Genomic DNA, 27,790 nt, shown 5'->3' with positions numbered 1-27,790 from the left:
GATACACCACCGCCCCTTTTTACATTTGAAGCTTCTCAGAGATATGCAATGTATTACACTGAAATTCATGTCAACATAGCATGAGGAAAAATTTCAGGTTTTATGTTATGTTTTCTCAGATCAGTAGGGATGTATTCATATTTCTCGCATGGTATTTGAATCAACTTTCATGTTATGTTGGTGGGCATGTGTTTCCTCAAACAGCATGTAATGAGACAAGAAGTACATCATGGTGTGAAACCATTTCTGTGACCTTGTGCAAATGGTGAACGATCTGTGATTTTAGGTGACGATCTGTGATTTTATAGATATGGGCGCCCTTTGGTTGTAGTTCGTGTAGATGAAAGCTCTAGTACAACTCTAGTACAACTTGAATCATCTGATGACAAACAACAACAAAACCATATGCTAGACATTTTATGACTATTTAGTAAATTCAGACAGTCACAGGTAGATATTCAAAGATAAGCAGGAAAAGTCGAGCTTGCAGACTTGCTACAAACAACTCTCTCATTTCTTCATCCAAACTGTCTGCCATCTGTTATGCTTAACTTCTGGCTACAGGTGCCACAGTGATCAGGGATGGAAGGTCCAGTATTGTAATTGATACACACAGTTGGGAACACGTAGGAAATAGAAGGTACATGTACAAGGATTTCTATAAATAAAATACATGTATCACATCATAGCTGATTGTTCCCATTGCATAATCATCTCCAGAAATCATATACCAGTAGGTCGAAGACTGACCAGCTTACATTAATAATCTCCAATCAATTCCAATTGAACATTCACCCCCCCAAAAAAATGAAACCATACCCAGGTCGCAGGAGTCAAAGGAATTTAAATTATGGAATGTATCTAGTTCTTTATTCAGTGTCATTATTTATCACAAGGTCAGATTTTTGGTTTGAATTAAACACATTTCTTGAACATTAGACCTAAACAACACACTTTAACAATTTTTAGCTTTTCTGAAATGTATTTGTTTGATGAACCATGTGCCTGTGCAATTTATCATGAACTGCAGTAACTTTCTGACCAACTGACAACTAAACAAATCATAATTCAAACTAAAATAATGAAGTATGGTTAAAAACAAATACATAAAACATTTCTCATAAAAACATTTTGACTGACCAGTCTGTTCATTATCCTGTGATTTCACAGATCAGATAATAAAACTAAACAATTTAACATCATCTTGCTGATGTACAAGAGGAATGCCTTTTAATCATGAACATTATTGCTGGTCATCTGCATTCAACAAATACATTTTGCATTCAACAAATATATCCATAATGACAAATTAGCACATCAATGATCTGGAGTTCAAACAACAACCTTCACCGAGTGGACGGAAGCTGAAGTCTCGCTGTAAACTTCATTCATTGCAGTCATCTTGGCATGTGCTCCTGATAAGCAGGATGGACAACAGCGATGAACCAGTCACCTGTTGTTTACAGGTAACCATGGGAACAGACAAACTGGAGTTATGAGACCTGGTGGGAATGTGGTTTAATCTTCAGCATCTGACTTCTTTTTCGGCTTGCCCTTGTTGCTCATTTTGTTCCAGGTCTCAGCAGTTTTCAGGTCGGCTTTGGTTATGCGGAAGAAGTCAAGTCCCAGGAGCCAGGGCATAAGAGACAGGATGTATTGCTTGTAACCCTGAAATGGACAGCAATTGTGTCAGCATATACAACATGACACTATCTGAGTTAAATACCACATTACTGCACAGCCATAATCAAACAAACACCACATGTTTTCAGGAGATTGTGTGGACTGCATTTCTTCTTAAAATATGGCCTACATGTGCACAATGTGTGAAGCCCATTTCTGGTGTCCCCTGCCGTGATATTGCTGGAGTATTGCTAAAAGCAGTGTAAATCTAAACTCACTCACTCTTAAAATATGGTACACTGAACAACCAACTTCAGACCTTGTCTTGAGCATGAGCAAAATATAAACAAGAGAATAACAATACACTGCAGTCAGCTGGATTTGTTCTGCTCTTGATGTTTACACTCATATAAAGTTATATATATTCCATAAAGTTGTATATAAGTTATTTAACTACTACTCAAAACATAATGAAGGAGTATTAAATTCTACAGTTGTCTTTTGACAACTGAAAGTGATTTATGTTTTTCAGGCAAGTCAGGCATAGATTAACCACATATATGGTGTTTGGATCAGTCTGACAAGTGGTGCAGCTGAGATTTCACTCACCTTGAACTCCTCGACAGGGTTGCCATGCAGAGTCAGTTTACGCAAGCTTCTTAAACTCTGCAGTTTGTCCACCTCCTGGATCTTTGCTATATTGTTGCCATGGAGATACAGGATTTCTAAATTCTCAAACTCTGTTAGTACCTAGAAGTAAATGAAAATCAACTAAGATGTCTTTTGTTCGCCCCAATTATCCAAATGCAGGGATATCATGCATAATTTCAAATATGTTACAAATCCAAAAGATTCCTTGTTAATGTTTGTTATTGGAAAAATCCACACTGTCAAACTTATTCCATGCTTGTATTTTTTAATCTTAAAATGGTTTAAATTATTTATTAAAAGCCATACTAAGCAAAATTCAAGCATTCATCACATAGCTTCATCACCATCTCTCCTACCACTGGAAGAGAAATTTCTGAATGGGTCCAGAACATTTATGCTGATAGACATAGATATACAATGCAACTGAAGACAGAGGGTGTATCTACCCTTGTATAACACCCAATACTTACAGGATCTATAACAGTAAGATCATTGAAAGATAAGTCAATCCAGCCGAGAGCCCCAGGGTTGGTGAACAGGCTTTCTGTCACCTCCAACAGCAGCTTGATGTCAGACAGCTGGTTGTTGTTGAGGCGGAGACACTGCGCCTTGGACTTGTTCTCTTTACTCACACGGGGACTTGACTCACCCTTCTTGCAGGTTACAGCACGGGGTTCCTCATCATAAACATCTGAATTGACCACACAAAAAACGATTGTTCATGTTTAGCAAAATGTGAAAATATTAACATGAAACTGTAACAATTGGTGTGTAACTTGATTCTAGACATCATTTTCAGTACAATGTAGAGTGACAGAACACAATGTTGGCTGAGAATCAATTAAGACACTTGCCTTGTACACTTGCCAGTTTGTAGAAGGAGAAATCTAATGGAGGTACACTGTCGTTACTTGTGTCAATGGCTGCAAGGGTGGTGGCTTTCTTCTGTCGAGGAGAGTACGGCACAACGCTGCGAGAAAACAAATGACATACATGCAAACTGATGAGTTAGCCTGGACACACAAAATGTTAAAAATGTAGGAGCACCTTCAGAATTCAGCACACCACAACCTCTCGTGAGGACATTCTCTGACGTAGGTCACATGTCACTAAGACAAACAACCAGTTTTTCAGAATCCGTCGGACACAAATCCATGACCTTCGGATTGTTACCCCGACAGCTAACCGACTAAGCTATGTCCACACTGTTACACAATGTGCAAATTTATCTAGTCATTTCTGTGATGTTACGGAAATGAACATAAAGAGTTGAATAGGTCATGGACAATAGATTTGGTGTCTTGTGATTTACGGACAATTGCAGAAAGGCTCCGATGCCATTTGGCACACTCGTACCATTCCGTAATCTACAAGTTACTGTGTGTTGTGGAATGAGCCGATATGGCATGGACTGAAAACGGTTGACGTCAGGCGGTGATTTTTATGCTTTCATAAAAATCATCGGGTCGTTTTGTGACAGAAAGCTGTTGGAGAGAGAGAGAGAGAGGGAGAGGAGGAAGAGAGAGGAGGAAGAGCGAGATAGAGAGAGAGAGAGAGAGTGGTCAAGAGATTAAGAATTTTACTTGACAGAAATTAACATCACTAGAGGATCCAAGGGTGTGTTGCAGGTAAATCTTGACGTGGGTATAATGTGCAACCCCATCCACTATTTTTCAAAATCCTCAATTTAACTCTTGAATATTATGACTGCCGACCATCACAAAAATGTTGAAAATCTAACCACTGAAACATTGATATTAATGATAAAGTGGTTAATAAAAGAAGTTCCCAAATAAGTTGTTATCGCAACCTGTCCGTTGATGCCCCCTTCCTCCCCCCTGGGCTTACATATGTCAACATGACCTGAATATTTTTTTTAAAAATAAAATGTATTTTTTTGAACAAAAGATGTAATTGACCAGGGGCACCTATATAGGCTAAAAGAGGTAACTTTTCACATTGGAATCATGTTTACTTTCATGGTACCATACAGGAAATACCTATTCCCAAGCCAGCCAGTTTTGAAAACAAAACACACAAAAAATGTTTCTAGTGTCTAAAATGAAATACCAGGCGTCTTCGGCTTTGGATTTATGCATTCGGTTATACGTTTGCCATTAGGCCAAAAATAGCCGACTTAAAGGAGGTGTCAAAGTCAAATACGACATGCCCTGTACCACCTGTCAAGAAAGGATTTGAACAATGAGACTGTGAACTCATGGCAAACTTCAAAATTTGAAAATGAATATACGCGTAAGTCATCACCAAAATTAGGAGCTTTTAACCAAAATCACCGAAAATGGGCTCATGAGTACCTTGTCCCCGACATCTTCAACATAGAGGTGTTATTTCAAGAGATGGCGCAGGATATGTTGGGCTAAATCTCTTTCAACCGTACTCTCAACCTCCAGCCATGTTGGTTACTGGGGACAACGGCTGAAAGAGTTGAAGCTGAAGTTATTTTTGGAAACACTGCCAATGCTCCTCTACAGCGCTGTTCAATCATTCAAAATACGTAGGGAGCGCATTTCCGCTGTTGAGAGCTTTAACTTAAAAACAGTGGTATACTATTTCTTTACACCTTATTACATATTTCACGACCTTCCATCGTCCAGAACCCGATAACAAGCTGATAACAAAATGCGTATACTATGGTTTACATATGGTATAGATCACTGTTTTGTATAGTTTCCTATGATGAACATGACCATAAAGATTTCCCGTTCGAATCATCAGGGAATGTGTACAACACTTTGATTCTCTCATGTCAAGTATACGAATATATGAAACAATAGATAACATATCACAGGGAGAACATTTGCATACCCACAATTAGTATTATCTATAGACATATCAAAGCCGAAACTGTAATCAAAACTGTAATCAACAGATATATTTGCAATATTTCTGATCACTAAAGTCGAAAAGTTTGCAACAGTCGGTTGAATAATAATTGCTTTATTGCCGATACCAGCTGGTATGGAACATCTCTTTAAAACAAAAACGATTCTGACCTACCAAACCTTGAATTTATATACCCCTACTGTCAAGAAACTATGTGGAATCTGTGCAATATTGTAAAATGGCTGAAAATAAATTAAATTGGAAAAATACCCCAAAATACGTTGTATTTGTAAATATAAGGTAAATAATATTTTATTGCGGCAATCATGATGTTGAGCACACTGTACTAAAATCATGTACATACTAAACGACGGCAAAGTCATGTGTCAGATCCGATATACAAACGTCTGTTTCATGGATACCAACTGCATTGGCAGAAAATCAAACGGCGAACACGTCAGAATGGTTATAGACACTCAAATAACCAGATATACTTACTTAAAATGTCCAAAGACACCAAAATAATAACTGCCACACAACAAAATGTCAAAATGAGTCAGAATGGTCCAAATTAAAGGTCCAATTAAATGACCACAAACAAAATGTTCAAAGACCACACGAAAAAGAACAGACATGAAGTATAGTTGGTGTTAGTTTCTAAAGACCTATTAGACTTGGACATTTAGGCATTGAAGAGTTCAGAGGTAACTCAACCGCGTGTTGTTTTGGGTTTATATTTCTTGCCGGGTGGGTTTAGTTGTTAAGATTTCTAATGTGGTGAAAAAATTCGTTGTGACTATAAACCCAAATCTAACATTTTTCGACCCTACTTCGTCTGTATCAATCTTTTCCAACAACACTGACTTAGCACCAGTTGCAATATTATTATATATTTCTCTTAATGTATTTCAACGGTTCGAATCTATATTTCGTACCTGAGAATGTATTTGTGAAAAACAATTTTTCATTTGTCGTCGGTTAAAACAACATAACCAAATATACATATCGTGGACTTGCGTGGTCGACAAGATCGGCCCGTAGCAGAAATGAACAAAACGTTTATATAACTAACATGGACGTTATCAGATATGATCAACGATGGATGGCATCAGGACTTGGTTCAATTTTACAGCTGTTTCTTGTGGCTTTGTAACACACAAAATAGATTACGGTTAAAATGTGTCACGTGTATTATTAATAGGAATTTCTCTGGAATGTTTATTAACATGACCAAGTATATGCACCGAACTGATCTGAGGATACGGATACATTGAAGTACAATGATGGAGTGCTCATGGTTCGAACATTTTCCCGTTTATCACTGTGTTTGAACTGGAATATGTGGGAAAGTAAACCCTTGAATGGGAAAGAATAGGTTAGGCGCTATATAAATGGCCTATTATTATCATTATTATTATTATAATAATAGGTTAGATCAGTTTGTACAGAAACATTAGTACCGTTGAAGTTTAAAGAGAAGTTGGAACCAGTGCACAAACCTCATTTTAATGAACTCTACTTATTTAAATTTCTGTTAATAAATGCCGACAGCAGAATGTTTAGGGACCATTCATAATTTATGGCTTTTGGGGGTGTCGGGGTGTGTGTGTGTGTGTCTGGTTCTGTGTGTGTGCGCGTGGTTCTGGGAGGTAGGGGGTGATCAATTTTGTACACATACTCTAGGGGGGGTCAGCAATTATGTACATAATAATGCTTAACAAATATGGGAAAGGGTGTGTGTAGCGGCCATAAAATTTCCGAGTCCCGTGCTGGGATTCTAACAACGGACCTTCTAATCCGAAGTCGGACGCCTTGTTCAAAGAGGTTAACCCTGTCAGCAAGCTGACAAGGTAAGGATGTCATCTGTGGGATGACAACACGCCCTGCTACATGTGTGTGCGTATGTTCATTTTTACATGACATGGGAGGGAGGGGGAGCGCACTTACCTTGTACATAATTTTTTTAGGGAGGTCATTCACATTGTACATGCTTCTCCATCAGAATCATCATCACCCTGTAGGCATAAATCATGAACGGTCCCTTACATTCGTCTATATTGAACCGTGACATTACCATCTGACAATCAAACATATTTTTATATATTTCTGTTTTTCAGCGTTTTCCATCAACTTTGAAATCCTGTAGATTCTGATTTTTGAACAAAGAATAGTTGTTTTTTTAACATTTTGTTTTCATCAATCAACTGATGTTCATTAACACTTCTGTTAAAAGAATGCAGTCGTAAGTAAAGTAGTACTTGTGATCAAAACAATTCGAAATTGGCGACTTTTACCACCGGGAACAGCCGAGCGACACTCGTGTTCACTCGACTGATGAGAAGCCTCCCGCGAGCCGGCCTCGGTGATATCCGGTCCTATCACGGGATTCGCCGAAATTGAAGCCGCTGAATTTGAAGTTACAAAGGAAAGAAGTCAGTCGCTGTCCTCATAGGAAGACGTGATAATTTCCATAAACATTGACGATGATAAACAATATGAGGCTAGTTTAAGGTAAGGAACTAACCATATGAAATATAAACTACAATTTATGAATTGCACGTTTATCTACAATGTTTTGTCCGGATATATGTGTGGACAGCCGTTTGAATACGTGTGTGATTTCGTGATTCTTCGCTGGACAAGTGATGTCGGTTTCAGTGTCTGTTTTGATTGCAATCTAGGTCACCTGGATTTTTGCGTGCTTAATGTGAAGCCAAACCTCTTCTCAGATCTATTGGTCTTGTATGACTGTTCGATATGAAATATTAAGATCATATATTTGATCTACCACTATTTAGGATTCAACACATTTGAAAGAACCTGTTCAACCACGGCATCTATGTTAGGATCACTTGAACACACATTAGTAATGTGCGATTTTATTTGAACGGATTGGTCAAATCGTTAATGATTCGGTGATATATGGTACTTGTGCACCTTCTAATGATGGTAATTCATCTAGAATCTACACAACACTCACGGAGCCGTGCATGCATAATTGTAGATTTTGTACAGATTTTTTCAGTAAATTTTGGAAGTAACTTTTTTGGCAGTGCTATAGCTGTGCATCTTATAGGTGTAACCATTGCCAGATAGCGTCCTAATGAAGTGAAACGTTTGTGGCAGTGCTGTGCATCTTATAGGTGTGTAACTGTATACTGTAAATAACACCACCCCCTTTGCTTTTTGGTCTTTGCAAATAACTAACGGACTAGGTCAATCACATTGTCCCAGGGATGTAGGGGTTTCGTACCCAAGATTAAAACCAATGCAACTAACATACATACATTTTTCAGTTTAGACTGTAGATGCAGCAATGGATCCAGCAAAGAGAACAACACTCATTGAGTGGGTAAGTATGTCTGAAGACTGTTCAATCATCAATGTTGAAAACAACACCCAGTCTCGTACAAGGTGTAGTAGTTTCATACTTGTTGGGAGAAACAAAGTGGGATTTTAAATCATTTCAGGTGTATTTTAATTTAACATTACATTGAATGCAGGCAACATAAAACTAATCATAAAATCCTCTTCCACTTTATTGGTCCTGTTGGCATAGAAAGCCTTCAGTCATGAAACAAGCATTTCTTGCATAGCATCAAGTAGAACCTTCTAATTCCAACCAAGCATGTTTTGGTGCAGACTGGGGGCCAAGTATTTGCCTCTTGAAAAGCTCTGTATTGCACATCTTCCCAGAGTGAACTATCTAAGCGGTTTTGTTAATTCTATGAAGTTTTGTTGACTGTTTCAGGTTAATTCTGTGGATGAAGAAAAGCAGATCAAATCTTTGTTTGATCTACGAGATGGAAAGCGACTTTTTGATTTACTGAAATTATTGTAAGTGCTGTTATCATTTTTCTATGACATCACTTAGAAGCATTTAGTTCAGTATTAATAACCAGAGCAATTGAAATAAATTGGAATTCTTGATAGTTGATAGCTAATAGATTGGATGCTAACAATAATATTTCTATTCTAAATCTAAACCCACATGCTATCACATAAATCTGTATTGTTTACATGGTTCATATGTATCTACTTGCACAGGGAACAGTTTGAGTGTAAGGAAGAAATAACTGAAGTAAAACAGCGACTAGACTTCATCCGTGAGGTTTTAGAAGGTAAGTAATGTATGTGTGTGTATAGGTGTTCCAGTCTGCGGAAATGTTGGTGATATTGTTAACCTGTTTGCTTGGTTGAAGAAACAGTAAGACTTCACCTGTATTCCCCTTAAATTTTAAATATGAGGAACAATTCCTTTGAGTGGCATTTTTTGAAGTTGGTTATGTCTTTCATTAGTTCAGATACAATTAAAGAAACATGTTAAAAGTCACCCTTATCAGATGAGGAATATATATTTAGGTGATATGAAATTTAAGGGGGGAATACGGGGGGAAGTCTTTCTGAAGAAACTATTAAGGGCTAATGTCATAAGTTACTGTCTGTAATATTTTCAAACTTTTTTCAAGAATTGTGAAAACAAGTGCTACATTGGTCAAAATGTTTTCCCTTGTCACAATCAAGTTATCACTGGCCAAGTTGAAAATATTTTTTCATTGAATTCATGTTGAAGCAAGCAATATATGCATGTTTCCTATGGTTTTTGTACATATTTTGTGCTGTGTACATGTATTCAGTGGAGTTTATAAAATTATAACAATGATATGACCATTTCTTACAGGTGTTTTCAAAGTAAACTTTGTGGAATCGAAACTGATTGATTTTGATCTGATTTTGTCATCTGGTGACAAGGAAGATGAACACATTGAATTTGAACTGGCAAAGGTATGTAGCCTGTTGTATTTTTGTGTACCAATGGTTTTGTGGTTGCAAGTATCTGAATCCTCAGCCTATATGAGCTGTTTTCAATTAATGATCAAGGATTTGAAATGTTAAAGAAAGATATAACCCAACACACTGGATATCTGTAATAAGTTCATATTCAGCTAGTACCCAAATCATTTTGGACTGGTGATTGTGTGAAAAAAAGTAAACTTTGGGATAGACAACTATTCCATCTAGCATTGCCTGGATGTTGCTATTTGGACTAAGAGGCAAGTTACTGTGAATATACAGTTTAGTGAATCTGATGTGCTTTTCTGAATGCATTAACAATCTGTTATTAGATTAGATTTTTTTAGTTAGTTTCAGTAATATTATCAGATCGGTATTCATGATTATGGTACCACTCAGTCATTTTATGTGCAGTAGGTTGAATAGCCAAGTGGTGAACTTGTAGCCTTATCACACTAAAGTCCCAGGTTTAATTCCCACGTTGGTACTTCTGTGAAATCCAACTCACTACTCTGTTTAATCCTGTTCTGGATCTAGGTTCTACTGGCCGTGTTTGGGATGGCAGTGCAGGATGCCAACTGTCAACTGTTTGTGGTGCCTGCCATGAATCTCAGTGAGTTTATTCAGCTGAACATCAAGGAGGTTCTAGAATCCATGCTGTCGTCAGCCAGCTCGGAGAGTATCCTGCCCCCGGACTTTGTTGACATCCTCACTCGGACAACAGGTAACTACATCCTCGTCCCTGTCTCCCTATACTCTGTAGTCAATGTATCCTATGTTTACCCACCAACAACACAAGCTTTATCTGTTCATGCTTGTCAGTTTTATTTAGACTGTCCGGTGATGGTACATTCTCTTCCCACAGAGGTTACTCCTGTCATATCTTCCTACGTAACCTCTGTTATAATACGGCCCTTTCATGGTGTGAGCGTTCAAGACTTGTGATTGGAGGCAATCAGATTTAGTTGTGCAATCAGCGACGTTGTTTCAAAAGTGATCATTCGCAAGGCCTCGGTAATTTCCATATGCTTCGAGAAAAACTAAATTTCTTCCCCGCGCGCGCAAATGTTTTTCTAGACAGAACTCAGTCATGTTATGGCGGATCAGTGGCGTCTCCATCGCCCTCGTTGACAACGGACAAGCTAGCCATTAAATGTCTTGTGTGTAACATCAACACAATTCCCCAGCAGATGGGGGATATTTGTGGCCCCGCATTTGCTTGTGTTAGTCAAGTTGAATCTAAGTCGATGTAACACGTGTTCTGATTGGATAGAAAGAAGGGAGATAATTCGTGTTGCGATCTTTTGCCGCTAGGGGATTTTACGAGAACCAGGAAATATGGCCGTATTAGAACAGAGGTTCGTAGGAAGATATGACAAGTAACCTCTGTGGGAAGAGAATGGTGATGGTAGGACAGACTTCAGGATTACCTTTCTTTATTCATTTATGCACTGCTTTGATATAGTCAGCAATGTTCTAAGGGGTTTCATTTGTTTAAATTGGTTATTGAAACTGTGACCAACATTAGAAAACTAAAATCAGAATGAAAATGAAATAACATTTTTGATATTTCATAATTTGCTGTTGTCCCAGGAATTTGTCAGATGTAAATTGCATGTTTCTTGAGGATGCAACCATTAGTGTTAACTGATAGCTCCTGAAGCTACTTTAGGGTGGGTAATGAGAATCCAGATTGACACAGTGGTTAATGTTTATGTGGACTCCTGCAGTATCTCTTTGACATAGGTAGTATCAGCATGATTAGTTCTAAAGCTGTGGGACCTGTTTCTGATTAGTTTTGATTAGCAAATTTTTCCTTGGTTTCAGTGCATGACATTTTTGTCTGTTTGTGCATGTTCTTTGCGAGTTAGTGTTGTATCTAGGAGAGTAGTATGTGTTATCACTGTACCTAAGGTCTTTACCAGCATCACAACATTCTCATGCACTATACAGGGCTATTGGGCGACAGCTTGACATTCACCACACTGTCATAAGTCGAAAACACCATCAAACCAACAAGGTTATGGACTGACCAAGGCCAGGTCAACCCCCAAAGAAGAGAGTTAAGGATAGATAGATAGTAATAACTGTATAATAACTGATAGAAAAGAAATAAGAAATGAATTAAAACTTTTTTATGAGACATTATATGCTGAGCAAACTGAAACTGACCATGAGATAGCTGAAAACATACTATAAACAACAGATACTCCGGAAATGAAAGAAGATTTATTCGATATACTTGAAGAGCCAATTACACTTAAAGAAACCGTAACAGAATCCACACTAACAACCCTAACTGTACAAACATGTAACCCTGGTGTACTGAAATACAAATTGGAAATAAAGTTAAGGATCGGGATGCGAGACGTCAGCCTTTCGCTACCAGTGGCGTCCTGAAGCACCTATGGCTCCCCAACAGACAATAGGAATGTAAGAAACAGTATAAAGGCACATGGGATGAGGGGCAAGAAGGGTGACCAAGCGTCCAGCCTTGACCAATCTTCACAAGAGAGCTCACTTGGAGTGGTGTTTAAATCAGATGTCATTAGAATTTGACGTCAGGGAGGAAGGTGCATTGGTCGGATATGAGTCATTTTTTATTGCACGTCACAGACGGGCGTCAGTGAGTCTAGGGGACCAAGAACAGTGCCTGTGAGCCTAAGAACATCTGTTCCTTATTTGTGTCAACTGTCTTTACCATATCCCAATTTTAATTGTTCTTATAACTGCTCTTGATGGGTCCTCTGTGATTGATTGTATATACATGTACATATCTGGCTTCCAGTAAATCTGGTATATATAGTTTGCTTTCTACATTATAAGTCTGGCGAGGGGAATACAACCTTACGAGGGACTGATAAAACCCCGTATTTCCCGAGACACGATGTGATAACGCATTTATCTAGCCGAATGTTTTTACTAAATCAAAAGAAAACAATACACATCAATTTCATTCTCAGTTGTTGTGTCAAAACGTTTCCTTGCTGCCATGTTGACACCAGCTGATCGATTGACCTCAATGCAGCGCACGTTACCAAAGGCTTGGCGATGCACGCTTTTCTCACGTGGTCACTGAGGTGTGGCGGGATAATATGACTTTAGTACTCCCTGCTCGTGGATCGTGACGGGTGTACATGGTATTTTATCAGAGTCAAGTGAACCAATCAAAACTCGACATTCTTACAGGAGGCTGGATAAATGTCTTTAATCACCTGAACAAGGGGAAGAAGTAGCCCAGAAACATTGTTATACAATAAGCAAGAAGTTGCCATCCATATACTTGTCTTATATATTCACCAACTTCTAAATGCCTCTCAAGAATCTCATTCTGGATCCTGTTCTTGTGCCACGTTTTGATAACCACCCAATAGCCACTCGGTCTGTATTTATGGATGACAACGCCCGACCACATCGTTCCCGACTCGTGACAATTTTTCTCCAACAACACTGTAACCAAACTTCCATGGCCTGCTATGAGCCCGGATCTGAACCCATTGGAGCCTGTCTGGATCATTCTTGGATGCCGAGTGCAAGCACTGGATCCGCCTGTACAAGATTTGGCATGTTTGGAGGCAACTTTGCACCAGGAGTAGCAGCAGCTGCCTCTAGAGCGAATCCGGTGACTTGCGACAAGCATAAGGAGGAAGGTCAAAGCAGTCATCCGTGCACAAGGTGGATATGCACGCTATTAAACATTTTTCATGTGATTTGTTGTCTGAAGATAACAGAGAACATTTTCAGACTGAGAGACTCTCACCTCTCCCATCTTGGAACTCTGCAGCCCCATAGTTGTACAGGGATACATTTTGTTGACAAAACATCGTTGATGTTTTCATATCATTTTGTAAATTAACATATTGCAAATTTTCATGATTTGTTGTTATTGTTTAGTCCAAAATGTAAACTTTCAGGAAACAATGGAGTTTAAGCTTTCCAGTATACATACTAATGGTAATGGTTGCTCAGTTTCATGGCAATATGAAAATATCGGGGGTAACTAAATAAATAGGTAACTTTTTGAATAGGCTGTCACCCTGATATTAATAATAGGTTCTTGAGGTCACGGAGAAACATGAAGGTACATGTGAACACTTTTACAGTGAAACGAATAACAAAAAAAAATACTGGGAAAATATGCAGTGCCTAAAGTTAGGATGACAGAGAAAAAGCTCTCATTGTAATGAACAATGGGCACACACATCTAAATCCGTTCAAGTTCAATGAAACGCCACATAAATAGTGTGATTAAACACACCCTGCTTCAAGGCAAGCAACAACTCTCGGTGCACAGAAATAGTTGCTCATACTGTTAATGTAGCAGCAGTACACATCTGTGTAAAACATAAGAACTGATATTAAAGTACTGTCGGAAATAGAAAAAAACTGTATTTTCTCATTTATCTCTACAATTTATGTAGTTGATATGTGAAAGTGTGAAATATCTGTTAATCTAAGTTCAGCCTAACTACAGTCTCAGTGGTAGAGAGATAGGAAATGGAGAAAAGGGACTTTACTGAGGGGAAATTAGTGCAGAAATGAGCAATGGGTTTTTTTCGTCCAAAAAGACTTATTTGGAACAGGCCATGGTTTTATGCAAATTAGTGTGCGACGATATTGTATTACAAAGGACACTTTTTAAATGCCCAATTTGAAATTAGACGTAGATTCATTATGAACGATAGCTGACGTAAAAAATGATAACTTTTATGCGAAACTATTAAGGACGTAGCTACCATGCAGTCTCACTGTCACTATAAAAGAAACAGATAGGAGGGTTGTCTCAAAGCAAAACATGGGGTCGGGCTTGGGGATAGAGATATCAGCTAAGATAAGATAATCCTTTAGAGGGCAGGGGAGGTACACGGCACGTCATAACAATTTACAAATAATATCCAGTCCTGTCTATCTTCGGGTGGTCATGCCACCTATATACTACGATGCGTTTCTATGGTTTTCGGGTGTCATACTCTTTTACATATCTCAACATAAACTATATGAAACTATATGAAAGAAAGACACGTTAGATGTTAATCAATGGATGAGACATAGTCAACACACATGAAAAAGCACAAAATATCTTTGAGATGGCCCCTTGTGCCTGTAGGCAGCACGTGCATTTCATGCCCGGTGAGTTGACGGTCCGTCGTCACACCTGGCTGAGCGACCTTATTGCCATCTATAGTCTGATCTATTGTTTCCAGCAGCTATTCGTTTTTTTTTCTAAGTTTTGCCCGATTTTACGAGAAAACGTGCTTTTCTGGATATCGTATTACGCATCCCACTGAACGCCCAGTTAGGCCGAAGTGGGTTATTTCGACATATGCTATTTGCAATTGTGTAAATTTTAGGGATACAGAGTAACAGCCTAAAAAACAGTTTTGTTTCTATTTCCGACAGCACTATAGTATCTCCTTTGTATTTCTGTTTACCGACTAAAACAGGACAGTATGTTTTACCAGCATCATTCATTGCACGTTACCGACATCCAGACTTTGAGTTACCGACATCCTCTCGCGATTTTAAAAATGCTTATTCTTCAACACATAGATATAAATAATCAAATTCAGTGCATTCAATGTATTCGCACCATCAAAGTTTATCAGTGTGCTAAATAGTGTTGACTGTATACACGTGGAAGACTGCTAATTCAAGGGAATAATCGCCGAGCGATCTTGTCTGCCGCCATGTTGTGATGCTGGTGAAGCACGTTACCAGCATCACCTTAGGTACAGTGATTATGTCCCTCATGTAGGGAATATCTTATGTAAGTGTTGTAAAGTGACATGCAGATTTTGGTGTTTGAAGTCGTAAATATTCATTGGAAAGCCTCTCAGAAAGAAATTATCTTGGCTTAAATTTTTATGAAGGATGTTTTTAAGGGAGAAAGGGGTTGTCATTTCTTGGTAAAATATTTGGCTTCTGTCAAAATATGGTGATTTCTTTGTCATTTGTCAGTCATGCAAATAACAAAACAATGACATACATTGCATTTGTATATCTTGGGCTATATATCAAGCCTTGTTAATGGGATTCTTCCCTATTCTGCATTTGACATGTTAGACACACCTTTAATACATTTTTATTTAGCCTGTTTAACCTGTTTTAGGCGATAAGTAACCCGTTTAAGGCGACAAGTAATTTTTGGACATTTTGTGATATTAAATCACAAGTGAAAACATCGATCTAAAAGCATGTGTTTCCAAATCCAAATCTGCATGTGACTTGCCTTGACTCGCTGTGTGTACAGTGCGAGAGGTTGTGACACTTGTTTCTTTATTTTCGCTTCGTAGACAACAGTCACGCTCATCGCGATGCTACTCTTTTCTTTCGACTAGTGGCACAGGGCTTCCCGACTACGCCCGTGGTTGACCAGTCTTTCAACTACAGTGGTAGCTTTAGTGCAAGTAGGTTACCATGGTTACCAATTACAACTGTGTGTTCTCCCCAACACGTTTGTGTCCTTGGCACTTACCCTGTCTTATGCTTTGCCTGCACTTCAAGTGCACACAGCAAGTATAACGTTCCTTGTTCGTGTGTGTTGTAAAATACTTTTGCTTTGCAGTTCTTTAAAACTCGACTTGCTTAATATGATTCTTCTAAGTCACAAATGTTTTTTTTGACAACTTTCTCCAACAAAAGCCTTGCCCTGCTTGTTTAACAGTTCTTGTGTTTCTTTCTTGTTGAAAGTTTATACATTTACTGCAAATAATTCAAGTCATGTTCATATGGTTCTTGGTTGGGGATTTTCAAAATGTCTGCATGTTGCTTTAAAGTTAATCAACAGTCTCCTGTAAGACCTTGTGTCAGTGTTCATGTAATAAGGCAGATTGAATGTTTGAATTGGATTAATGAAGAACAATTGATAAAAACAAGACTATGCCTAAATGTTTTTAACAGAAATATTCATACTTGAAAAGCAGTAGAGTGATAATGTTCACAAGTCTTGGTGGAATTATCACAAGTCTTGGTGGAATTACTAATCAGCAACACTGAAGGATTTTCTCCAATATCTATGTGATGCTTGCTTTTCTGTTTATGCTTTTTTAAGTGCTTGAGTACAATTTTTCCATGAAAGATTTTTCTATAAAGTGAAAGTATTTCTATACTTGTTTCAGTGGGAGACTTGAAACAAAGTCCACAGTTGTCACGTATTGCTAACACCAGCGTCTGTTCAGTGCGTGACATATCATCCCCACTGCGTATGCTGACCCTGGCTAGCTCCCCCATCGGGGAGTTCATGCAGTCCCCCCACCTCACACACAAGGTAGGTGTCTATCAAATAAGATCTCAGTATTCATACTCTTTGCAGGAAGACACTTGTTCCTTATTTTTTGTAGACATTGACTTTTTTATAAGCTTCACTTTTGTCTCTTTTGTAGATGTCATTCAAGGTAAATGAAATTAATTTATGAGGCAACAGTGGCTTGCACAAAACAAAGTGAACATTTTCAAAGGTCAACATTGTACTTGTGTTACAACTTATCCAAAATGTGTAACAATTCCAAACACATCTTTTCATAAGTGAGTTAATTGATGCATCCATCATTAAGCTCAACACCATCTCAATTAGAGAAAAATATTTTTGTGACAATTTGCAATGTATTGTTGACTAGTGATAATGCATTTGTTTTATGCAAGCCATTGTAGAGCTGTTGATGTTGTTAGCCTTCTCTAGTAGCTGTGATAGACTCACTGCTTCCTTGTTGTGTGGTGTACATTCTGCAGTTGACAATTACATGGGTTTACTACTCAGAGAGTACACCTGGTGTTGTAAACCTGGGTGGAAAACATCTGGGGCTGCAGCCAATGCCAGCCATTCACTAATCAGCGTCGACAGAGGCTATGCCACAATATGAGTGCAAAACTCTGAAGTTGTGAATCAACTCGAATCAATGCAAATCATGAGAAGTAGATTTGTAATGAAATAAGAAATCTATTCTTTTATGGTATGAACACGAGTTCCCAAGCCAACATAAGTTGATGTACAGGGTATGGTTGTCATGTGTCACCATGTTGAGGAATAGACACAACCAAAAGTGTAGCTATGAAAATCATATGTTATTTCCCCCTGTGTTCTACTTACATGACAAGCTACCAGTGCATAATGACCTGAAGACCAATGAGATATGACCAATAGAGTCCATCCTTCATGTTGCTATCAAGATGCACATTACCACAATAAAATATGTCATCATTGCACCTGCAGCATTAATTGAGTTCATTCATATCCTGTCAACAAATTCATTTATATTCTGGCAACAAACTCATCCTGATTTTTGAATACACTTCCAAACATCTTTGGCCACTGATTAACTTAAGCAAGGTTCCTCGTCAGTCGTTTCCTGTGGTCTATATGGTATATTGGTAAGGGGTTACATTTCTGTGTATCTGCTTGACCTGTGTTATACCTGGTATAACAGCTTGACCTGTACTACAGTAGGTGTCCACTACTTACACTTGTTTCTAGATTCTACAGAGGGAGAAGGATCAGAGAAGTAAGCTCGAGGTAACTTGGTGACCCCTGTATGCATCCCTACAATAGCTCCGTTACAACCCCCTGTCCATCTGTTTCTTTGTCAATCCATCCATGCATCCTCTCATTCTTTGATTCGTTCATCAACTCACCCATCCTAATGCGCTGTCTTGTTTGATATACATATGTCCCTGTCATGCCTGTATAATCCGATGTAACCACATTGATCTAACATTGTTCAACATGTTTATAATCACATTGCACAACTTCATTGTTCACAGAAAGCTAACCACTCACAAAATAACTAAGTCATTTCTTCTAATTTATTGATTTACAGATTCAGTTACAGAACTGAAGAGATATGGAATATAGTTTTGAAAGATATATTTAGTTTGCTTAGGGCCTGGTATGTCAATGTATTTCAATAATGAAATAACAAAACAAAATTAGGTTATTATTTAAGAATGGTAATAACCTCCTGAATTCATGTATTGTTTCCAATTTGACTCCTAACAATATATGGAGGGGAAAAGTTATTGAAAATTCTTTTGAGAATTGTGTTTTTATTCCTATCACACCCTGTCATAGTTTGGATAGAAAGCTGCAAACTAAGCAGCTGAAACAAACTCCAACAGAAGTTTGCTGAATATTTGAACATACTCAGCATTAGGTGTTACTGATGGTGCAGTATGTGTGTCGGAAACATTTAGGAGATACAAGTGTTGGGCAATTTCCGGGTGTTATTGAGTATTTGAAGGACGGGAATATTTCATATTAAATATTCCCGTGCTTCAAATACTCAATAACACCCGGAAATTGCCCAACACATGATGTAAAATGACATTGTAAACACACATGCAAACCAAAAGGTCCACACACGTTCAGTCTGCATTCATTGACATCGAGTACGGGTATAGTAGTAAGGTGTCATCAGCTGGCTGTTTCACGCTGTTTCCCATGGTAGCATCTGGAACTTCTCATTTGTAACGTCATTCCAACTTTACGTCACAATTAAGCCGTCGGTTCCAAATTAATTCCCGTGCTTCAAATACTCAATAACACCCGGAAATTGGCCAACACATGATGTTTAATGACATTGTAAACACAAAAGTAAACCAAAAGGTCCACACACGTTTTGTGTCTGCACTCATTGACATCGTGTACGGGTACAGCAGTGAAATGTCATCAACCGGCCGTTTCGGCTGTCTCTCATGGTAGCATCTGGAACTGCTCGACCCGTGAAGATCCGGGGTAGAATAGGTCTTCAGCAACCCATGTGCTTGCCATAAAAAGGCGACTATCTTGTCGTAAGAGGCGACTAACGGGATCGGGTGGTCAGTTTCGCTGACTTGGTTGACACATGTCATCGGTTCCCAATTGTGCAGATCGATGCTCATGCTGTTGATCACTGGATTGTCTGGTCCAGACTCGATTATTTACAGACCGCCGCCATATAGCTGGAATATTGCTGAGTGCGGCGTAAAACTCAACTCACTCACTCACTCACTCACTCTGGAACTGCTCATTTGTGACGTCATTCCGACTTTACGTCACAATATGATTTCAATGACGTCATCACAGCTGACGACGTAACAATGCAATGGTGTGAGCGATGTTTGTATGTATTAATACGCATAGAATTTCCGGGAATCAAATACCATTTGATCACGTTTTTCAACCAATCAGATTAAAGAACACAGTGACTTTTGGTTTACAATATGTCTTGAATGACATCACTACTGCTGACTACGCAACAATACAACTGTGTGCGTTATTTGTATGTATGAATACGCAGCGAATAGTCTTACAAATACATCATGTTTTTCAACCAATCAGATTAAAGAACACAGTGACTTTTGGTTTACAATCATGGATGTGTTAGGTGAGCTGTAATCATGGTTATTTCATAAGTTACTGAACATCTCTCATCTCTGCTTCATCTCACTGCAATTATCAGTACATGTAGATCGGCTACAAACATTGATGTATGCAGCTTCTCCAAACCCCTGCTTGTTTGTGGAATGCAGTCTGTTGTATGATTGTGTGAGATTATGTCAGCCTACTGTACATTCTAACACTGCCAAAGACAAAGCTTTTGGACAGATATTGTCAATAGAAGCTTACATCTAGAGCAGCTGGACAAATAATGTATTTTAATAAAATAACCCAAACAATTGTTATTTGTAATGTGTTCAAACAAGTTGGATGTTTCTGCATGAGAGGGCTCAGGTAGGTAGTCTGTTGAAGGTGATGCTTTCTGTATCTGATGTTGGAGATTTGCTTGTTGTAGGTGATGCTGCGGCAAAAGGAGCAGGAGATGAAGAGGCTGGAAGTGGCACTGAAAAATGAAGCCCATCTTCGCCAGGAACTTGAGCTGGATCTCAAGGAGAAGTCCATGGACATTGACAACAGAGGTAAGCAAAGGGGTCACAATTTACTCACTATATGTCAAAATGTGTAATGCCAATACAAGCCAACATTTCCTTTGGTATGCAGTATCTGCAGATCAGTTTAAAAATCATTCATTTCTTGTTACAACCCCTATGTTACTATTGTTAGAAGACCGATTTGGGGGATCACTAAATTCTAAAGCTTTCCCTTAATTTTGAAGAATTTCAATTATCTGAAAAATCTTGTGTAGTCCGTTATTTATATTTGTGGAATTGTGTTGTTTCAGAAAGCAAGATCCGTGATCTCCAGAAACAGTTGCAAGAGATGAGGAAACTGCGTGACCACCTGGACGAGTTGGACACACTGAGGGCTGAGAACGACCTGATGCAAAAAGAGATGGACAGGTAGGTGAATTTATCAGAGGAACACATTGTGTGGACACAATTGTACAACAAATTTTGCTTATTTATTCTTTATCAGAAATAGTTTGTTGCAAATTTTGCTTATTTATTCTGAAATTATTTGTTGCGAAAAAAAATTGCTCTAAACCCCTGAACTGTTTATGCCAGGTACAAGTCCAAGCTTGAGCAGATGTCTGACCTCAGATCTCAGTGTGCCTACCAGGAAAAGGAAATCAAGTCACTCATGGAAGAAAACAGCAAGAACAAGAATGATGTAAGGAACTTCAGATACACAACTGTTTATTCTCTTCTGTTATTTAACAATTGGTAAACATGCAACTATTTATTTCATACTTATGACAGCAGGGATGGTGGTTCGCCTTGTGGTTAAACTGTTCGCTCACCCAACTAAGGTGCAATGTGTGCCCATTTCTGGTGTCCCCTGTCATCATGTTGCCTAAATATTGCTAAAACTAGTAAAAGTGGCAGAAACCCCTACTCACTCATCATACTTATGAGAATGACGGAAGTTACTTGAAGTAATGAGCACATTCTGTGTATGGTACATGCAGCTGCGCACGATGGAGTCCATACAGGCTGGGAACGAGGACTACCGGATCCGGAACCACCGTCTGACGCTGCATGTCGACGAGTTGGAGAAACAGCTGCTTCAGAGAGAAGAAGAGAGGAAGAAGGTGGCTTTAGAACAGGAGTCCCTGCAACACCAGCTTGACCAGGCTCGCGAGATCATCTCCCGTCAGAAGGAAGACCTCGAGGATGTTCTCACAGGTGAGAGGGAGGGAGATCATCAGTCCTACACTATCTTTAAATGTATGTCCAGTATGTGTTAATGTAAACATGATGGAGTAAATGACAAAAGCTTTGTCTGCTTAGGGCACCATAACTATTCCCATTTTTTTTTCACTCTTCCAAGTAACATTACTTGTAAATTGAGACAGTAAAGTACCTCAGCCAGTCATGGTTTGTGTCAGAAGCCGTGATGTGAAAATTGAAGTGGGAATGGTCATTTAAGGAGTTACATGACTCAAGCAGTGTAATGTTGGTGTATTTCAGCCCCTGCGGTTGGGGAGTCTATGTCTGTGGTGTCTGACAAACGCATCACAGAGTTGGAGGCTGAGCTTTCCCGTCTGCAGGAAACAACAGTTGCCTTGGACACCCACAAGTCAACCATGTCCCACTTGGAGGAGATGACTCGCACCCGAGATGCATTTGAGGTACTAGAGATGTCAGCCTTCTCATTGAAGCTTTGAGAGCTGTTGAACTTTCTGATCAAAGTCAGATGCTATGATAGGATACCTCTTTGATACCTTCCCTGAGATCCATGGGAGCTCCTGCCAGCTTTCACTCTGCCATCAAGTTTAAGTTTCTGGCACACAATGATAATGATATCCAGGGTTTTACATGACGCGTGATTCCTGCGTATTTGACGCAACAATTTTGTAAACGACTCTCAAAATATTATCTTACGAGTCAAGCTTGACGCAAGTTTTATGGGTGGCCCTCATTGTAAGAATGATTAACACAAAGAAATATTAAAATTTTCATGACTCCCAAATATTGAAAATGTCTCCCCAAAATAAATATTGTGAGTCACCATGACTCCCATTTTTAAAAGTCTGTGTAAAACCCTGGATATCACTTAACATGATCATATTGATCCTCTGAAATATTCTTTTTCAGAAACAGGATGTCTTTCAAAATGCTTCTAACAGAAAACCTTCATACATGAGTTGAATGATAGTATGCATAGTGTGTATAGCTCTTGTGATTGTGGGGGAGGTGCGGTAGCCTAGTGGTTAAGGCGTTCACTCGTCACGCAGAAGACCCCGGTTCGATTCCCCACATGGGCACTATGTGTGAAGCCCATTTCTGGTGTCCCCTGCCGTAATATTGCTGGAATATTGCTAAAAGCGGCGTAAAACCAAACTCACTCACTCACTCACTTGTGATTGTGTTATAGCAAAACTACCTGGCTGCAAGGAAGAGCCTCCTGGAAACTGAGGACCAGATAGCAGAGCTCAAGTTTCAGCTGGAGAAGTATGAGAGTGAAGTGACACAGCTGACAGAGTCTCGGCGTGAGCTGCAGGCCCAGTTCCGCAGCCAGGCTCAGGTCCTGGCCCAGTCCCAGCTGGAGGTGCAGAAACTCACCACACTGACAGACTCCAACCTGGAGAACATCACGGCTCTTGAAACAGACCTCAACAAGTCCAGGACAGACCTCAATCTGGCTAATACGGTAAATCAGTTCACCTGTGTCATTTTTTGTATGTGATATCAGATCAAATTTTGAAAGAAATACTTCAATCAGATTGTAATTTGTGTTTTCGCCTGTTCAATCATGATTTAGATAAATTTTGACAAAGTATATGTTATGTAATCAGTTGTGAATGGTTATGGTTAAACATTTTTGCGCATTTGGTATTTTTGTGATATGTTTGTCATATCTTGCAGGAAATATGTGCTATGAAGGAAGAGTGTACCAGTCTTCAAGAGAATCTCAGTAAGCAGAGAAGTGGAGAAGTCAAACTTAATGAACGTATCCGAAATCTTGAGACTGAAGCTGAGGACACTGCCCACAAGTATGAGATGACCCTATCAGATCGGGATCAAAAGGTGGAGGACCTGACCACTCAGCTTGCAGACATGGGATCTGAAATTAAGCAAATAACCCTGAAACATGAGCAGGTGGTCATTGAGAAACAGAATGAAGCCTCAATCTTGAGTCAAAATCTGGCTGAGCTCCAAACAGAAAAGGTAAAAGTCACACAGGAACTTGAAAGTGAAATTGCTGAAAAGTCGACGGAGGTGGAAAGTTTGATGCAGAAATTGACTGAAGTCAGAACCTCAAGTGAACAGAAGCAAGAAATCCTGGAAACAGAGTTGCAAAGTAAGACATCCTCTCTGACGCAGGTTTTGCAGGAAAATGAAGAACTGCAGCAGACAAAGGCTCAGCTCCTCAAAGAACACCAGCAGAAGATCAGGGAGAAGGAAGAGCTTCAGCAAGCACAGGCTCAACTCCTTGAGAAACACCAGCAGGAGATCCGGGAGAAGGAAGAGCTTCAGCAAACACAGGCTCAACTCCTGGAAGAACAGCAGCAGGCAATCAGGGAGAAGGAAGATCTTCAGCAAGCACACACTCAACTCCTTGAGAAACACCAGCAGGAGATAAAAGAGAAGGAAGAGCTTCAGCAAGCACAGACTCAACTCCTTGAGAAACACCAGCAGGAGATCAGGGAGAAGGAAGAGCTTCAGCAAGCACAGGCTCAACTCCTGGAAGAACAGCAGCAGGCAATCAGGGAGAAGGAAGATCTTCAGCAAGCACAGGCTCAACTCCTGGAGGAACAGCAGCAGGCAATCAGGGAGAAGGAAGAGCTTCAGCAAGCTCAGGCTGAGCTCCTTGAGAAACACCAGCAGGTGATCAAAGAGAAGGAAGATCTTCAGCAAGCACAGGCTCAACTCCTGGAGGAACAGCAGCAGGCAATCAGGGAGAAGGAAGAGCTTCAGCAAGCTCAGGCTGAGCTCCTTGAGAAACACCAGCAGGAGATCAGGGAGAAGGAAGAGCTTCAGCAAGCACAGGCTCAACTCCTGGAAGAACAGCAGCAGGCAATCAGGGAGAAGGAAGATCTTCAGCAAGCACAGGCTCAACTCCTGGAGGAACACCAACAGGAGATCCGGGAGAAGGAAGAGCTTCAGCAAGCTCAGGCTGAGCTCCTTGAGAAACACCAGCAGGAGATCAGGGAGAAGGAAGAGCTTCAGCAAGCACAGGCTCAACTCCTGGAAGAACAGCAGCAGGCAATCAGGGAGAAGGAAGAGCTTCAGCAAGCACAGGCTCAGCTCGTTGAGAAACACCAGCAGGTGATCAGGGAGAAGGAAGATCTTCTGCAAGCACAGACTGAGCTCCTGCAGAAACACCAAGAGGAGATAAGACAGAAGGATGCTGCTTTGTCAGACATGTCTGTTTGTCTTGAACAACATGAAGCAGGTCTCAGTGAGCGTGACAGTGATGTGATAAGTTTGAAAACTAATGTAACCCTATTGTCACAGCAGGTTCAAGAACAGCAGGCGACACTGTCAGAAAGGGAGACACATGTCAGTGAATTGACTGAGAAACTCCAACATCAACAGCTTTCCTTGGCAGAGAAGGATGCCTCTGTGAGAGAGCTGATGGAAAAGGTTGAGAGTCTGACTCATGATGCTGCCCAGCAACAAACCCTAGTTGCTTTGAAAGAGTCTGAATTAGAGGAGCTCCATAGTATGGTTGAAACCCTGTCCTCTAATGTTGACACACAGCAGAGTGTTATAGCAGAAACTGAGACAGTCCTGGCTGAGGCAAAGTCTCAGATACAGATGTTAGGAGTTGAGATGGAACAGTGCAAACTGACAATTGCTGAGAAAGAATCTCTTGTTACTAACCTTTCAGAAAAAATAAATGACATGACGAGTGAAAAAAAGACATTATTTGACACTATTACTGAAAAAGATTCAACATTAGCAGAGCATGCTGAAAGCATTAGACAGTTTACTGTTACCATTGAGCAGCACCAAAAGATGCTGTTGGAGAAAGAACAGCTGCTTTGCTCAGCACAAGAGGAACAACAGCAATGTGAGAGTCGACTCAGGGAGAGAGATGAGGAACTTGTGGCAATGAGGCTAGATATGGATGTGATCACAACAAAAGCTCAGCAGGCTGAGGAAGATCTGAGGCAACAGCTTGCCTGTGTTAGTGGGGATAAGGAAGACCTTCTTCTGCAGCTGAAGGCAAGTGAGACATCTATGGAAAAAACAGTTGGTGATCTGAAGAAGCAGCTTGAGGTGAAGCAGCAGGAACAGGCATCACTGCAACAGAAGATGGATGTCAGAGTTGCTGAGATGCAGGTGCAGCTGGAGGAGGTGGCTTCTCTGAAGGATGGAGAGACCCGGGACTTTGTGCTGAAGGAACAGAAACTTAATTCTAATCTGGCTGAGTTCAAGGACAAGATAGAGGATCTGAAGCATGAGCTGAAGTCTGAAGTGGAAGGATATGTGCAGCGGGAGAAGGAGCTGCAGGAGAAGATCTGTCAGCTGGAACACACCGTTGAGGAGGCTACCATAAACCAGGACTCTCAAAAGGAGCAGTTTACATCCAGGGAGCAGTACCTTGTGTCTGAGATAAGCTTGCTGGAAAGCAAAGTCGGAGATTTGGAGGCCAATCTTGAGGAGGTGAAGAGAGAGCAGGTTAGTCAGCAGAATGAGATGATGGAGCAGCTTCAGTCTCTCAGGGCTGAGGTGGAGACTGAAACTGATACCATCCAGTCCCTCTCGGACACAGTCTGTGTGAAGGAGAAGATGGTGGAGGAGCTTCAGCAGAAGGTTGTTGAGATGGAGAGGCTGGCTCAGAGCAGTGAGGAGGAACGGAAAGTGTTGGTGGAGAAGTGTGAAGCTGATGTCAAGAACAGTAAGGCTGCAACTGCTGAACTTCAACAGCAGCTGTGTCAGTATGAAGAAATGGTTAACACATTAAAGGAGGAACATAAAACAGTCATTGAAAGTATTGAGGATGAAAAAGAGGAAGAACTGGCACTTCTTCAGAATAACTTTGAGGGGAAGATTGCAGTTCTTGAGTCAAGTCAGAGTGAAAACATGAAGAAACTTCGAAAGAGTTTTGAGGAGGAGAAAGCCTCATTGATCCGAAGCCATGAATCTCAGATTGCTACAGCCACTAGTGCTGTGATGGCCACTAAGGAAAGCATCACCACATTCCGGGGGAGACAGACAGACTATGAGGACACCATCAAGGAACTCAAGGAGAGACAGAAGACTCTGGAGGAGGACTACAACAGTAGGGTTCAGGAGTGTGAAAACTACTGGACCATGCAACTGTCCACCCTACAGGAGGAGTTTGATGATGCTATGGCTGAACGAAAGACCAGCTTTGAGAACCAGTATAAAGAAGAGCTAACTCGTCAGGAAGATAAGATTTCTTCTTTGATGGATGAGCATGAAGGGTCTCTTCTCAGTCAGAAGGCTGTGCTTGAGGAGACCATTTCAGACTTGAAGGGCATGATGGAGAGACAGAAGGCTGATTATGAGGAGAAACTGTTGAAGATGAAAGAAGAGGGTGAGCAAGCTGTGTCCAGTATGGAAGAAGATCACAAGAGTAAGTTGGCACATCTGCATACCTGCTTGAAGGAGATGGCTCAGAGCCAGCGAGAGATGAAAAGCAACCTGGATGAAAACCGAGAAAAGACAAAACATCTAGAAACTTGCTTAACAGAGAGGAACAGAGAGTTGGAAGAAAAGATGGTTGAGGAGCAAATTGCCAAGGAGGATGCTATCCTTGCTGTGCAGAGGGAGTATGAGATGAAGATGGCACAGGTGGTTGAGGAGAAGGAGGGAAAGGTTGCAGAGCTGGAGAGCTTGCAGGAGACCAGGCAGCAGGAGTATGAGGACAAGCTTGCACAGCAGCAGCAACAGCACGAACAGAATGTTGCCGAAGTCAGACAGCAGCTGCTGCAGCAGGAACAGCAGACTGAGCAGTCGGGTCAGGAGGTGAAGTGACTGATCTGAAGGCCCAGGTCATGGAAATGAGTGTGCAGCTGCAACAGGTGCA

The 27,790-nt window shown here is 40.2% G+C and overlaps 2 protein-coding genes across 8 annotated transcripts; one reads left to right on the top strand and one right to left on the bottom strand.

Moving 5' to 3' along the window:
• Positions 1–404: 404 nt before the first annotated feature.
• LOC124268388 (leucine-rich repeat-containing protein 51-like) lies at positions 405–4,745 on the bottom strand. Its single transcript, XM_046703386.1, has 5 exons — positions 4,590–4,745; positions 3,129–3,244; positions 2,745–2,965; positions 2,233–2,373; positions 405–1,668 (listed from the first exon to the last, which is right to left on the bottom strand). Exons 1-5 carry the CDS (start codon positions 4,610–4,612, stop codon positions 1,519–1,521), a joined length of 651 nt encoding a protein of 216 aa, XP_046559342.1. The 5' UTR covers positions 4,613–4,745; the 3' UTR covers positions 405–1,518.
• A 2,784-nt stretch (positions 4,746–7,529) lies between these two features.
• On the top strand, positions 7,530–27,738 carry LOC124267693 (trichohyalin-like). Of its 7 annotated transcripts, none has more exons than XM_046703122.1 (17): positions 7,530–7,629; positions 8,415–8,470; positions 8,870–8,955; positions 9,166–9,239; positions 9,800–9,903; positions 10,450–10,636; positions 16,206–16,319; positions 17,031–17,179; positions 18,383–18,421; positions 20,679–20,802; positions 21,066–21,183; positions 21,349–21,454; positions 21,753–21,969; positions 22,255–22,415; positions 23,162–23,437; positions 23,653–24,615; positions 24,868–27,738. In XM_046703122.1, the coding sequence occupies exons 2-17, from the start codon at positions 8,435–8,437 to the stop codon at positions 27,736–27,738; spliced, it is 5,625 nt and encodes a 1,874-aa protein (XP_046559078.1). In that variant the 5' UTR covers positions 7,530–7,629; positions 8,415–8,434. The 7 variants fall into 7 exon arrangements, with proteins under 7 accessions (XP_046559078.1, XP_046559007.1, XP_046558727.1 ...); XM_046703051.1 differs by having other exon boundaries at positions 23,653–24,945; positions 25,135–27,738; XM_046702771.1 differs by having other exon boundaries at positions 8,420–8,470; positions 23,653–27,738.
• Positions 27,739–27,790: the final 52 nt, after the last annotated feature.

The sequence above is a fragment of the Haliotis rubra genome, unplaced genomic scaffold (assembly GCF_003918875.1).
Source record: "Haliotis rubra isolate DU_JTF1 unplaced genomic scaffold, ASM391887v1 Scf1, whole genome shotgun sequence".
Lineage (NCBI taxonomy): Eukaryota > Metazoa > Mollusca > Gastropoda > Lepetellida > Haliotidae > Haliotis > Haliotis rubra.
This window is presented reverse-complemented; position numbering and strand designations above follow the sequence as displayed.